The sequence below is a fragment of the Ornithodoros turicata genome, chromosome 3 (assembly GCF_037126465.1).
Source record: "Ornithodoros turicata isolate Travis chromosome 3, ASM3712646v1, whole genome shotgun sequence".
NCBI classification, from domain to species: Eukaryota; Metazoa; Arthropoda; class Arachnida; order Ixodida; family Argasidae; genus Ornithodoros; species Ornithodoros turicata.
Genome location: NC_088203.1, coordinates 37,407,598 through 37,419,968, shown reverse-complemented (window position 1 = coordinate 37,419,968; position 12,371 = coordinate 37,407,598). Strand labels below are relative to the sequence as shown.

The window sequence follows — 12,371 nt, the reverse complement described above, 5'->3', positions numbered from 1 at the left end:
TGGGGGAATACATCCATTATGCATTTCCATGTAACCATTTCTCGTTGTTTTCGGTAGTCAACGGTGGTGTACTCTCATTCTTCCCAGAATTGTGTGTCATATGCATCATGAGTGCAAGTGAACCAACCAAGAAACGATGTGTGAGCACACAGGAGAACCAAGAGAAAGCAGTAGGGGCCATCCGGCATTACTGAAGTTACGAACGCTCCAAGCCATATTGTGCATAAGGTACATATTACCTAGCATTATGTGATGAATAAAGCCTGATATTTTGTGCCCTTTATAGCTTGATACCTGTTTTATGACAAATGGCATTTGACGGTATGCGTGGCGCAGGTAGTGGTGGCGGCCATGTTTGTTTCACGGTTGGTTACCTAAAATATTATTGTTTCCGGTAACTGCAAAACTCGGCTTTTCGTTTCCGTTTCTGGATGATTTTCGGTAGTGGCTTCTGTTTCAGTTTCCTTTTAAGAGTATCGTTTCCGAGGTAATTTCGGTACTGGTTTCTGTTTCTCATCCGGAACTCGTACTGTCTGGTTTTGGCTTTTTCATGTCAGAGAGTCTAGTTACATAATAGATGCAAAAGGACAGCCACACCAAACACAAACACTAAAGACCTTAATGCAAAGTTCGTCACGAATCTTATACACCACAAGTAGATGCCTCTCTAGGTTGCGGAAGTACATGCCTTTAAGTTTCCAACTTCTCCGCTCGTGCGCAAAAATAACACGTCATCCGAAAACTTTCGCGTCCACCTTGCTGCGCCATGGGCTCAATACGAAAGAAAGTCTCGCAAATAAACAAATGAATGAATGAAATATGACTGGAAGAGTAGTGCGTATATACAGGGTGTCCACGCTAAGTGTTAACAGATTTTTTAAAATATATATAACACTAATTCCAAGATGAAATCAACTGCAATATAGCATATGCTAAAGGGCACTCCCTACCAGGGCATTAGCAAAGTCCAAAGGCAATGTCTTAACTTTCATTAATTAACTTTTTAATTATAAAAGCTACAAAGTTGTCCCAATTAGAACATCTGTTCCTTTCGGTCACCTGATATCGTAGCCGTTTTCAGAACAAAAATCCGTTCGATAGATCACCCGAAAAAAATTCGTGAAGGAACACCATTTTTTTCTTTATTTTGTTCATTGTGCTTCTTAGAAGACGCGTATTTCCTTTATCCCCAACGGGAGAGGGGGAAGGAGCACAGTGCCGCCTCATGCGTCGAAGATGAGCTTTAACTTGCGGAAACAAAACAAAAACAAATGTATTGGGTGACTCTATCGGAACTGGCCTTATCTTGGGTTGCATTTTCTGTTTCCTTTTAATCTTTTTCCAGGACGCGAGAGGCGATAGTGTGCTCTTTCTCCCTCTCACATTGGGGGTGAAAGAAAGACACGTCTTCTAAGAAGCGCAATGAACAAAATAAAGAAAAAAATGGCGTTCCTTCACGAATTTTTTGCGGGCGATCTATCGAACGGATTTTTGTTCTGAAAACGGCTACGATATCAGGTGACCGAAAGGAACAGATGTTCTCATTGGGACAACTTTGTAGCTTTTATAATTAAAAAGTTAATTAATGAAAGTTAATTAAGACATTGCCTTTGGACTTTGCTAATGCCCTGCTAGGGAGTGCCCTTTAGCATATGCTATATTGCAATTGATTTCATCTTGGAAAAAGTGTTATATATATTTTTAAAAAATCTGTTCATACTTAGCGTGGACACCCTGTATATAATTTTCATAATAACGCAAAAACACCGAGGGAAACGTCCTGCCAATTTCGTTTCCGTTTCGGTTTCTGATAGTGGAAACTAAAACAATTTTGTTTCTGTTTCCATTTTCGTTTCCTGCTGAACTTCGGTAATTACAGTTTCTCATTTCCGGTAGCCAGCCCTGGTTTGTTTCACTTGGCGTGTTCCATTTTAACGAATTTCTCTATTTAACGAAACAAAGAGTCAGCATTTACAAATTCGTTATAAAGAGTTTGAACTGTACCCATATTTTTGTCTCTAGTGATAAAAAAGGTTCATCATTTCGTACGTGAAAGCAGTCCACATCGCCAACACGTCCGCATTCCAAGCATTCACGGCGTCTGCGTTGTACTGCATATAGCACCAGAAAAGTTTGCTATACGCTCCAGTGACAACTGTACCGATAATATACTTTTGGTGGCAGTAACAGAGTTTTTAGACCTTTAGACCACCAACTGCACGCTGGTAGTGCATCAGCACAAGCAACGGCAAGCGCACAACATCAGCTCGGGCAATGAGACGACTTCTTTTTCGTTTTCTCTCTGCTTTCCTTTCACGTGTCAGCAGGTTCTAAATACCACAGCATAAATAAATAAATACTACTAAATACTACAGCAGGTGTCATGTGAAACCTGTGAGTGCTCTCGGTTTTGTGGACAGAGACAACAACTCCAGCTAGCTATGGCAACACATGGCAGATACAAGACACTGTCTTTCGGTACCAAGGGGGCCATTCTCGAAGATGTTGCAAGAGTACATCTCAGGATGACGTTTGCTGTGTCACTGCGTGTCTGCAACGCAGTGCGTAATCAAGTTATGGGTCTACAGTTCCTCCCCTAGTCGTCTCTTCTGGCCATGCTACAGCCATTACACTAAAAGACTGCAGCAAATTGCACCTATCAGCATCAGTATCCTACGTTTAACGAGCCTGTAACATTAATGAGAAACTGAAGAGCAGACAAAGAGTGGAATGATTGAATATCACCATACTGAGTAAACCTTCAAATTCCTAGTGTTAAATTTCTTCTCACCACTGGATGTACAGGCGCTTCCATTGCTGTATCGCACCTTGAGGGACCCGTCGTAATACGTGGTAGATGTCTGGATTCCATAGCCCTCCTGGTGGTTGGCCGAAAGGAAACATATGGATGATTCTGTGCAACCACTCATGTTTAAGTGGCCACACACATCGATCACGAATTTTCCTTCTTCACTTGGCACTGACACCTACAAAGAGAAATTCATTACAGATACCCAGGTTTTTAAAAATACAATTAAAAAAAGAGGAAAAAGAAAACAGTACTGGAGACAACTAGTGTTGGGGGGGTAAACCATTACTAGTGATACCATAAACTTTTCACGGACCTCAGGTTCGCAGTCGAGACTGCTGTCTCGCAAGTTCGACAAACTTTTGAATTTCTGGAGAGATTTGCCAAGGCTCACAGACTTGGCCTTCAAACCAAAAGTTATAAAAATATGCTAAGAATACATAGTAGGCACAGGAAAATTTAAACTATGTTTGTTTATGCAACGTGTTTGATTTGATTTAGAATTTTCTGGCGCAAGGATGTCAGAGCAACATTTTCGGTCTGCAGCACCAAGAAAGATCGCTAGGTGGTACGCGTAATAGGTATTTTCCCGGTTTCTCATCCGGCTAATGCAAAGTCAAATAAACACACGTTCGCTTAATTACAGACAGCATCGCATTGCAGACATAACACCAATAGATGACATACTCGAGGCAGAAAATATGGGCTTTCTCACTCGCGAACAAGAAACAGATGATCATACACAGTGCAGTCCAACCATGACAAACGTTTTCAAATTTCCCGAAAGAAAGCTTGCATTTTGCAAACTTTTGTGAATTCGAGCACTGACAGACACACTGACAGAGGTTCATGACATCACTACTCATGACCTTCTCTGACCTTTCCCCCTTTCTTTATCTTTAATAAACATATTCTCCCCCTCATGACCTTCTTTTGGTAACTTTTAACTTAACTAATTACTTTCAGGTAGTACCAGTAACTTTTAAGCGACTTTCATTTTTTAGATAACCTTGTTAAAGTAACTTGGGTTACGTCCCATTTGTTCAATTCAGGTTCACAAATAATGTGAGCCACTTTTCTTTCTTTAGTAAACACCATTCCCCTCCGTCCACTGACGTTTACTAGCACATTAAAATTGTCGAACATTAACATAAGGAATCACATAAAGGTACGGCTTCTTTCATCGCATAATCTTGATATGTCAAAACTATCCATGATAAACAAGTGCAACGGAGACAGGACAACACAACACAGAAGACGCACTCACTTCCACTTGATGTTTTAATTCCAATGCAACGCCCACTAATACAGACTGTGCATCTTGTACATTCAAACAGGACTGAAGAAGTACACATTCCTTCTCAGTGCTAGCAATTGACTTGCTGCTGATGCAGTTATCTGCTTTTCTGATAAGGGAGGCCTCAACAGCTTCCCTCCTGATCATATCCTTTGATTTATAAAACACTTGACAATTTTCTAAGACACTCGTTTATCATGCATAGTAACTACCAACATGCCAAGCCTGATGCTATTTAGTGTCAAAACTATTATAAGATTGCTCGTACCACCCACTGCAACATCAGGATCTGAACTATAACATCAAGAACTACGAATTCCCACTTCTGTGTAACTTCCTCATCCCTACAGACAACTCCTACAGTACGTTTACAATCCTCATATATTTCGGATTGCTTAGCCAGTCAGCATGTGGACGCTGAAAGCCTCAAACGTGTGAAAGTGGAGCTTAGATGTACACGTTCAACTCGTCCATTTTGAATACATACAGGGTTGCAGCATCGCAAGTGTGAAACATGAGCCACACATCACTTTCTCTACCACTGCATGCTGGCACACTGAGCGCACAAAGACAAACCATACCAAACATGCCATGCGTCTTGACTTGAAACGCTCGCAAGAACGTTGCGAGGTCCTTGTAGTGATGGAACACATTTCTTTCAAATAATATCAGCAGTAGAAACAGCAAACTCAATCTCATACCTCAAACAGTGATGATGGGGAACCATTCCTCTTGTTTTGCAGCTGGGCTAAATCAAAGCGAAGGCCGTGCTGATGAACTGCCAAACTGCAGTCTTTATCTGTTCCATCAGGCACATCTGCCCGGTGTGGACAAACCAAACTTGTCCTCCACTCAAACAGGAAAATGCACTCATCAGCATCGATGTCCACAAGGGATGGCTGTTCCTAACAAAAAAAAAACATAATCGGTCAGCTACAGAGCATATCAGCAAGTACCTAAGAATGAAATATGATGCATCCACAGAATGCAACTCAATAGATATCAGGTACAACTTGCGTAGACACGCCGTCTTCTGATAGGGATGTTAAATATGGGGTGCCGTGTGCTGAACTTTCATCGCACGTTAAAGAACCTTCAGGTGGGCAAATGCAATCCACAGACCGACCGCTGTGGCGTCACTCATGATCTCAGTTGTCTCACAACGTAAACCCCCCAATTATTATATCAACAGATACCATACAGTTGAAATTACATCTCTGATCAATTGCAAGGGGAACTGCACTTTGTGTCTACTTACGATAAAGAATAGTCCACAGCATGCTAGAGCTGCACCATTAATTTGAAGGTACCATAATGGTCTAGTTTGCGGAAGAGAAGGTTATGGGGGCAACAAATCTCTAAGGCAGAAGAGAAAAATTTCAAGATACATTCTCATCTGCAGTGATCCCATAGGATTGAGGTCCTAAACTAAGACAATGGCCATAACCTATCTTGTATGCAGAAACTGTCCATTTGCGGAGAGCTTCATCAGCCCACATGTACATGTACATCAGCCCACATGACAGTTTTTCGAAAATCATAGCAGCTTATTACAAAGTTGTTGCAGGCAGCACGATGGAACTTGTACATTGCGGTAACAGCTATGAACCATGTATATTAGATGTGCGGAGCTTTCGAGGTACTCCCACCGTCGCTACATGTTTGGACAACCAAAACCGAAACTAGTACACAGTTGTGTGCAGCCACCATTTTAAAGTCTGCCCCAGCCAAACGCAAAATCGTGGTACGCTTCATGCATCATCAGCACAGTCGCGGCCTTAGTGGATTGCCAACAAGCTCTCAACATTCGTGTGAGGCCTACAGTTTGGCAAAATTCTGGTGAAATATCGAAATTTTGTTGGTGTTGAGCTGAACACCGCTGTTCACCGTGCCACTGCATGCACAGCCACAACCGATGCCTCGAACACGCTTTTTCGAAGTCAGCGATCTATAATAGAATCACGGTCATGTGCTATGACGGCGATAATCGAGGAGTGGGACGTGACGATATTTTGACAGTTTATCCAACTACATTGCTCTGCGACCATATGTTAAAACTTCCAACTAGGACTACAATAACACTGCAAAATCATTTGAAACTGCACAAACTGTTGTTAGAGATGATAGCCAGACGCATATAGCCTTAAAGTAGCACAGAAGTCATTGAACTTGAACGTTGTGGAATAATCACGCGTGGTGAGCACAGCCATACAACATCGTCAAGGATCGCAGTTTCAATGTGGTAATGAATGAGGCTGTTCCAAACTATGCATTACCATCAGTAACGATGGTCTCACCTGTGACATCATGCATGAGAGCACAGTGGAACCATTTTGTTTCTCGCCCACACGACAAATGTGGAAGGCAATGTCAGTGCAAGGAGAGAGCATTTTCCTCCTCCAATTTCCTTCCGAGATGTGCTCATCACTAAACCATCCAACATTCCGGACATGTCATTTCCATTTACTTTCATTCTGTCTGTTTCATCAGCACTTACAATGCCAACGCAGGTCTTCACTGTTCATGAAAGATTTTTTAAGTGCAAGTTGTATTTACGGTTTTCAGCTTGCCTTATGAGAACAGCATACCGTTTCACTGTAAAAATAATTTTACTGTACACACACGTGCATATAGGCATGTATGCCCTATGCTAAGCCAATACATTAATACATATTCCTTATTAGCACTTGAGTCATTTTTCTAAAGATCAGCACAACGCAACTGTGACCATGCTTGTTTTCGAGGCTTCATTGTTACTCTTAAAAGCCTTTATCCTATGTCACGATATTCGATTCGATATTCGACGGACAATTTTGCAGATATCCGTATTCGATTCGTATTCAGAAATTTCAATATTCGCACGCCTCTAATTTTTATGACTGAGTCTTGAAAAGAAAATATGAAAAGACAAGAGACTTACCACTGAAGACGATGGGTCACAAATGAAGATTATTCTCGCTTTGTTAGATGTGTTCTCGTTGCTTGCACAGCGGGACCCGTTCACATATAATAAGCTCACGTGGCCTTGGAAGTCATTGAAGGGCTCCATTGGAACAGAGCCCAGACTCTGTAATATTAGAAGAGCTCAGCAATTATTGCGACAGCACACCTTGGCTATGTCATTTAAACCATGTGAGGTGCAACTCCAATCTCCACAGCCATAAGGAAGTTAACCTGAACATCATAGGTTTAGGCTGCAGTACGGACACATAACAGCCTAGTGTGTATACAGCCCTCGATTGCAGAAACAAGGCACTTGCATGATTAATTCATTCCTGACAAGTGCCAGACAATGGCAGAACAGCTAGGGTGCAGGGGTGCTGGTTCATTGCAAATAGAGAGCCCAAGACAAGGAGCAAAAGTAGACAGCACAGCACACTCTCAAATGCAGCAAACCCTTTAATGACAAACATTTCTACACTCCCAACAGACTCCTGATGGATGGAAAGGGGGAGTAGAAATGGACACTAGTACAACTGCACCTGGATTTAATCTCCCTAAGGTCCACTACAACCCACCCAACAGGGTCAGACAAGTATTAGTTACCACATACTATATTTACAAAAAAAAAAAAAAAAAAAACATCTCGATGCACTAGTTCATGAGAATCTTATGCGGTGCTACACCAATGCAGTCATGAAACAGGGAGGGCCGAGTGTGGTTCAACCGTGGGATGTTTTGGTAGACAAGTTCCTGAAGGAGAACATTTGTCGACTGCATGTGAAGTTGAATGATCCCCAGAAAGTGACTTCCATTTACAGATTTTCTGCCATTGAGCCATTCACATACAGAAAATTATTTTGGACGTTATAGCAGTGTATGTATCTTTTAAACTTTACCTTGCCTGTGCAAAAAAAGTGCATTAATTATGCAAATAAATCGTGTTATGGTTCATTAAATGCACGACGTACACGTGGTTTTGTTCTCTGTTTGTTCTTGCAACTGTGTGTTTGTTCTTTGTGTGTTAGGTGCACTTCACACGATGCATATTTCGTTGCATGAAACTTTGCTTCACGAGACAGATGCTCCGTGTGGAATGATATGAAACGAGGATGCGCAACCCAGCTACGCATCTTAGGTTGGGAATCACTTCTTGTGCAATTTGCTGGCATCTCTGGCAAGCATCCTGTCGATCGTCGACACGTGGAAGCAAAGTTTGCCCAATGATGGCATATCTCGCACCCATGTGGCATTGAGGTGGAGTGCATAGACAAATATGTCACCAAAAATAGCAGAAGTAGGAGGTAGTGAAATGCACGAGGAAAAAGTGGTGCAATGCAGGTAAGTGCCTGACAATTACTCATTGCAAGGCTGATGCTAGAATGTATGTATTGTTCTATTTGACACAGTATCATATCGTTGAATAGTATGGTAACTTTATTCTTACTGTATATGTAGGGCCCTATGTTTTAGGGTGAAACCCGTTTTTACCCCCGATTTGCATCGTCATCAGTTAGGGTAAAACCCGATCTAGCCTGAAAATGAACTTGCAAAGTCAGACACAAATACGGGCACCGGAGAATGCTAAACACTGGACACTCAAGCACACCTGTTCCGCATCTCTGTGAGAAGCTTTTTCTTTTCTTCTTTTTTTTTACACAGAAATTTGCTTTTCCACCCAATGTAGCCAGAGTTTACCGTTTTATGGCTCCTGAAATGAAACCCCAATTTTTTACCCCCCGATTTTCACCCCTATGCTATAACACCCTATGGTATAATAAGGCCCTAATGTATACACTAGAATAGGGTGTTGGAGCACCATTCTTTGAGCTGCTGCCACTGTCAGGGTTGCTGAGGATGCCCAGAGATACGACTGGTTGGTTAATTTGCCGTCTGTGCACTTTCCTTTGTGAATCTTATGATGCTGCATTTGGGGACTCTGTGCCCTTTAGCTTCATCATGTGACATGCATGAGGCTGCTGGCAACATGACTTGCATGAAACAACTGCATGCAAGGAAGATGTGTTGAGCAAAACACCCCTTACTGGCACACTTTGTCAACAAAACAGCAAACCAAACAACCTTGAGTGCATTTTTTAATAATTTTTTAGAGTGCTGGATAGCAAAATAATGACAGCGGTATATTTTCATTTTCTATCGAGCTCAAGCACCAGTAAGCGTATTGTTTGTGTACGAGCCAGAGATCCTCAATAGCTGCTGGGTTCCAGTTTGTTTGAAGAACATTAATAACATGGGTATAACGCAATAAAGGCTAAAGTTTGTGATACCGCAACACATACCTCAACTGTCTTGCCATCCTCTGATACCCTGATGATGCCCGCCGACGGTAAGTGATGGTATGGGTGCACTGGGCTCAAAGGTCGACACACGTTGATGTAGTACACATAGCCAGGGTGGTCAACATTGAGGGCAGTATACCTTCCACTGGAGAGGATTAACGGTGACAGGTCGAACTGAAGGCCACCTTCTTTAACCGCACAGTGCAGCTGCAGAACCAAGAACATAGAATATAGTACCGTATCTAAGATCACCTTTTTTTTCCCGAAATCCCACATTCCAAAGTTGGTGGTAGTCTTAGATTCCAATATCTGCGCCACAATGAGGTCAGGGAAGAGGCAGGACTGGGCAACGGGATCCGGCAAATAGCTCGGTGTGACAGATACCACGTGTTGTTAGTTGGCAGCGCCAGTCAGCGCGAAACTAATGGAAACAGACTGTCATGGCGTCATCACTGCTGCGTTTGAACGCAAAGTTATCGCTTTTGCCACTAAATGCGGCAAGAATTTAGTGGCAGCAAGGCGGTTTCAAGTATCGGAAGCAAATTTTAGGAGACGGCTGAAGCAACGGGGAGAGATCAAGAATTGCACCAGCGCGATGGATTTTGGACTCTTGGTGCGATGTGCCCAATGACGTTGTCGTGCGTGCTTTTAAAAATTATGCTTTGTCTAGCACTCTGAACGGAACGGAGCACAATGAGCTGTGGGCAGATAGCGGCGAAGAAAGTGGTGATGAATAACGGTATTGTGCATCGTTTCCAACTGTAACGCTGCATCTCAATCTCGTTACTTTGTTTCAAAATTAGTTTACCCTGAACATGGAGGGGGGGCTCATCTTAGATTTGAGGTAGTCTTAGATTCGAGAAAATACGGTATGTCGTGTTACAAATAGAGCCTGAAATTTTACGGTTTAACCCGACTCTTCCACAAATTTGCGCCTCGAATTGAAGGTACCCTATTTAGGGCGAAACCCAATTGTTACCCAACAAATTGCCCTCACTGAGACGTCTGTAGGAATGCACACTAACCTGTTTGGCAGCAAATGCAGTTACATCATCATTTGTTTTGAACCAGTCCAGTTAGTTAGAGTAACTGAGCCAGATTTCTCCCCGAATTTAGCGTAGTGGAAGCTTTTCCACGCGAATTTGTACGAATTTAGAGCACATGTTTATTTACCCAATTTTTACTCCCCAAATTCAGAAAAAAATATTTCCCGAAAACTTCAGGCTATTATTATTATTATCTAGCATGCTATCAAAGCATAAAGCTTGCCAAACAGTAAGATGATTAGCTATTTACGCCTTCCTAGTGACACTACATAGCCTGCAAGAGAGGCTACAAGTTAACACCTTCATTAGTGACCTACACACTGCGGCACGGTTGGTGTTTTATTTTGCAAATTCCTGCTAACCAGTAACTCTTATGCCATGACATTTAATAGCTAGTATCACGTAGGGGCATGGGTAACCAGCAGAGGGCTTTGTGTGCTTCTCCCCCCATTTTATCTCCAATGTCACAAAGCTAAGACACTTTGTGCTGCATCAGCACTCACTATTCTTCTACGTCGTGCCGTTTGCTATGGTGAAGGCAAGAAAAGACAAGAAATGGCATAGGTAGGGACCAAGGGACTAACCACATTCTGACAAGCCAACTCTGTGTGCCACACAAAGTAGTAAGTGCAGTCGTTCTGCACATGGATGAGTTGGGGTCCCAAGTGAGAGTACCCAGCTGAAGAGCACACAAACTGAATGAGGCTGGAGCGTCTTCCACCAACAGCAACAGGGCAGGCATCTCCACCAGAGTAGTTGAGAAACATGACTCCATCGCGGAAGTGCAGTTGATTATTGGCAAGACCCAGGTTGTGTTGTGCACCTGGCCTTCTATCTTCCAAGCATACCCCTGCCACAAAATGGAGACACATATCAGAGTCGGGCCTTGACTGTGTGACATATTTAGAGCCATACTTCTTAAAATAAAATGTCACACAGTTAAAATTCTTTAACCCGCACCTTGCGAACTCGACCAAACCACCGTGGAATGAAGTCGAGCAAGCGTACTAAAAAATATTAAATTTTTTTATAATAGTTCCAAACCACCACGGTTTTTGAACAGCCAGCATTGCACTCACATCAAATTGCTGCTGTTTCTATGATACTGTATTTGCACACAGCGCAGCTACCACATTAGCTCGATTCTAACGAACACCTGAATATCACACACAGGTGTACAGAACTTCAGCAAGTCCAAATGCTAATGACAATGACCGATTCTCTTTTTGTGCCCGCACAGTCAACTTCGCTTTTGTGGCACAATTAACGGCCTGCGATGCCCAGAGGCAATGAGCTGAGTGGTGCAGCAACCAGTCTATTTAGCAATCAAAGATTTGAATGCTTTCCCACTCCTTGTCCTTCTCAAGAGGTGCGACAATGTGGAGAGCCCTCAGATTGGTTTCCTTAACCCCACAATGACCGAATAAATCGTTTGATGAGACCAATAAGTTTTTTGTGTGCATATTTGGAGGATGTTTTTCGGAGTTTGTTTCGCGTCCTGAGGATTTAGAGTTTTTAGTCTTTTATTTATCATACCTCCGTTAATATTCAAATTTAGGAGAAAAAGCTACAGAGGTGAAACAATGTTCAGAAAAAGGAACGAGATGTTGCCTTTCAAAAACGCTCAGTGTCACGCTATGGAACTTTCAGACGACATCTATGCACATGGTGACGTAAACACCTCAGAATCCGCGTATTCCTCTACGTAACCGTTAGGCAGCTTTCGTCTGCGTCCGATCATGATGACGATGTTGCAACATCAAGCTGCCCTTTTAATGAAGACAATTTCTGTGCCATCTTTGTCTACTTTTAGGACAAAGCATGACTCACAGAAAAAGAAAAATCCTAGCAGTTGGTCGTTTTCTAAGCTGACCTGAGAAATAGCTGAAACAGCCTCAAAATGCCCTCATGTTGAATAGTGTCACTAGATAAGGTACCCTATTCAGTAACTCTAATGGAAAATTACCTCTAGGCAAGGA

At 42.4% G+C, this 12,371-nt stretch overlaps 1 protein-coding gene across 1 annotated transcript in view; it reads right to left on the bottom strand.

Annotated features, from left to right (window-relative positions):
• The window catches only part of LOC135389324 (cation-independent mannose-6-phosphate receptor-like), a 121,580-nt gene that overhangs the window by 40,234 nt on the left and 68,975 nt on the right, over window positions 1-12,371 (bottom strand). The window contains exons 27-31 of the mRNA XM_064619387.1: window positions 10,977-11,242; window positions 9,347-9,553; window positions 7,027-7,173; window positions 4,808-5,011; window positions 2,792-2,987 (exon numbers count right to left, since the gene is read on the bottom strand). Coding sequence (XP_064475457.1) covers window positions 2,792-2,987; window positions 4,808-5,011; window positions 7,027-7,173; window positions 9,347-9,553; window positions 10,977-11,242 — 1,020 coding nt within the window. The remainder of the gene's footprint in view (window positions 1-2,791; window positions 2,988-4,807; window positions 5,012-7,026; window positions 7,174-9,346; window positions 9,554-10,976; window positions 11,243-12,371) is intronic.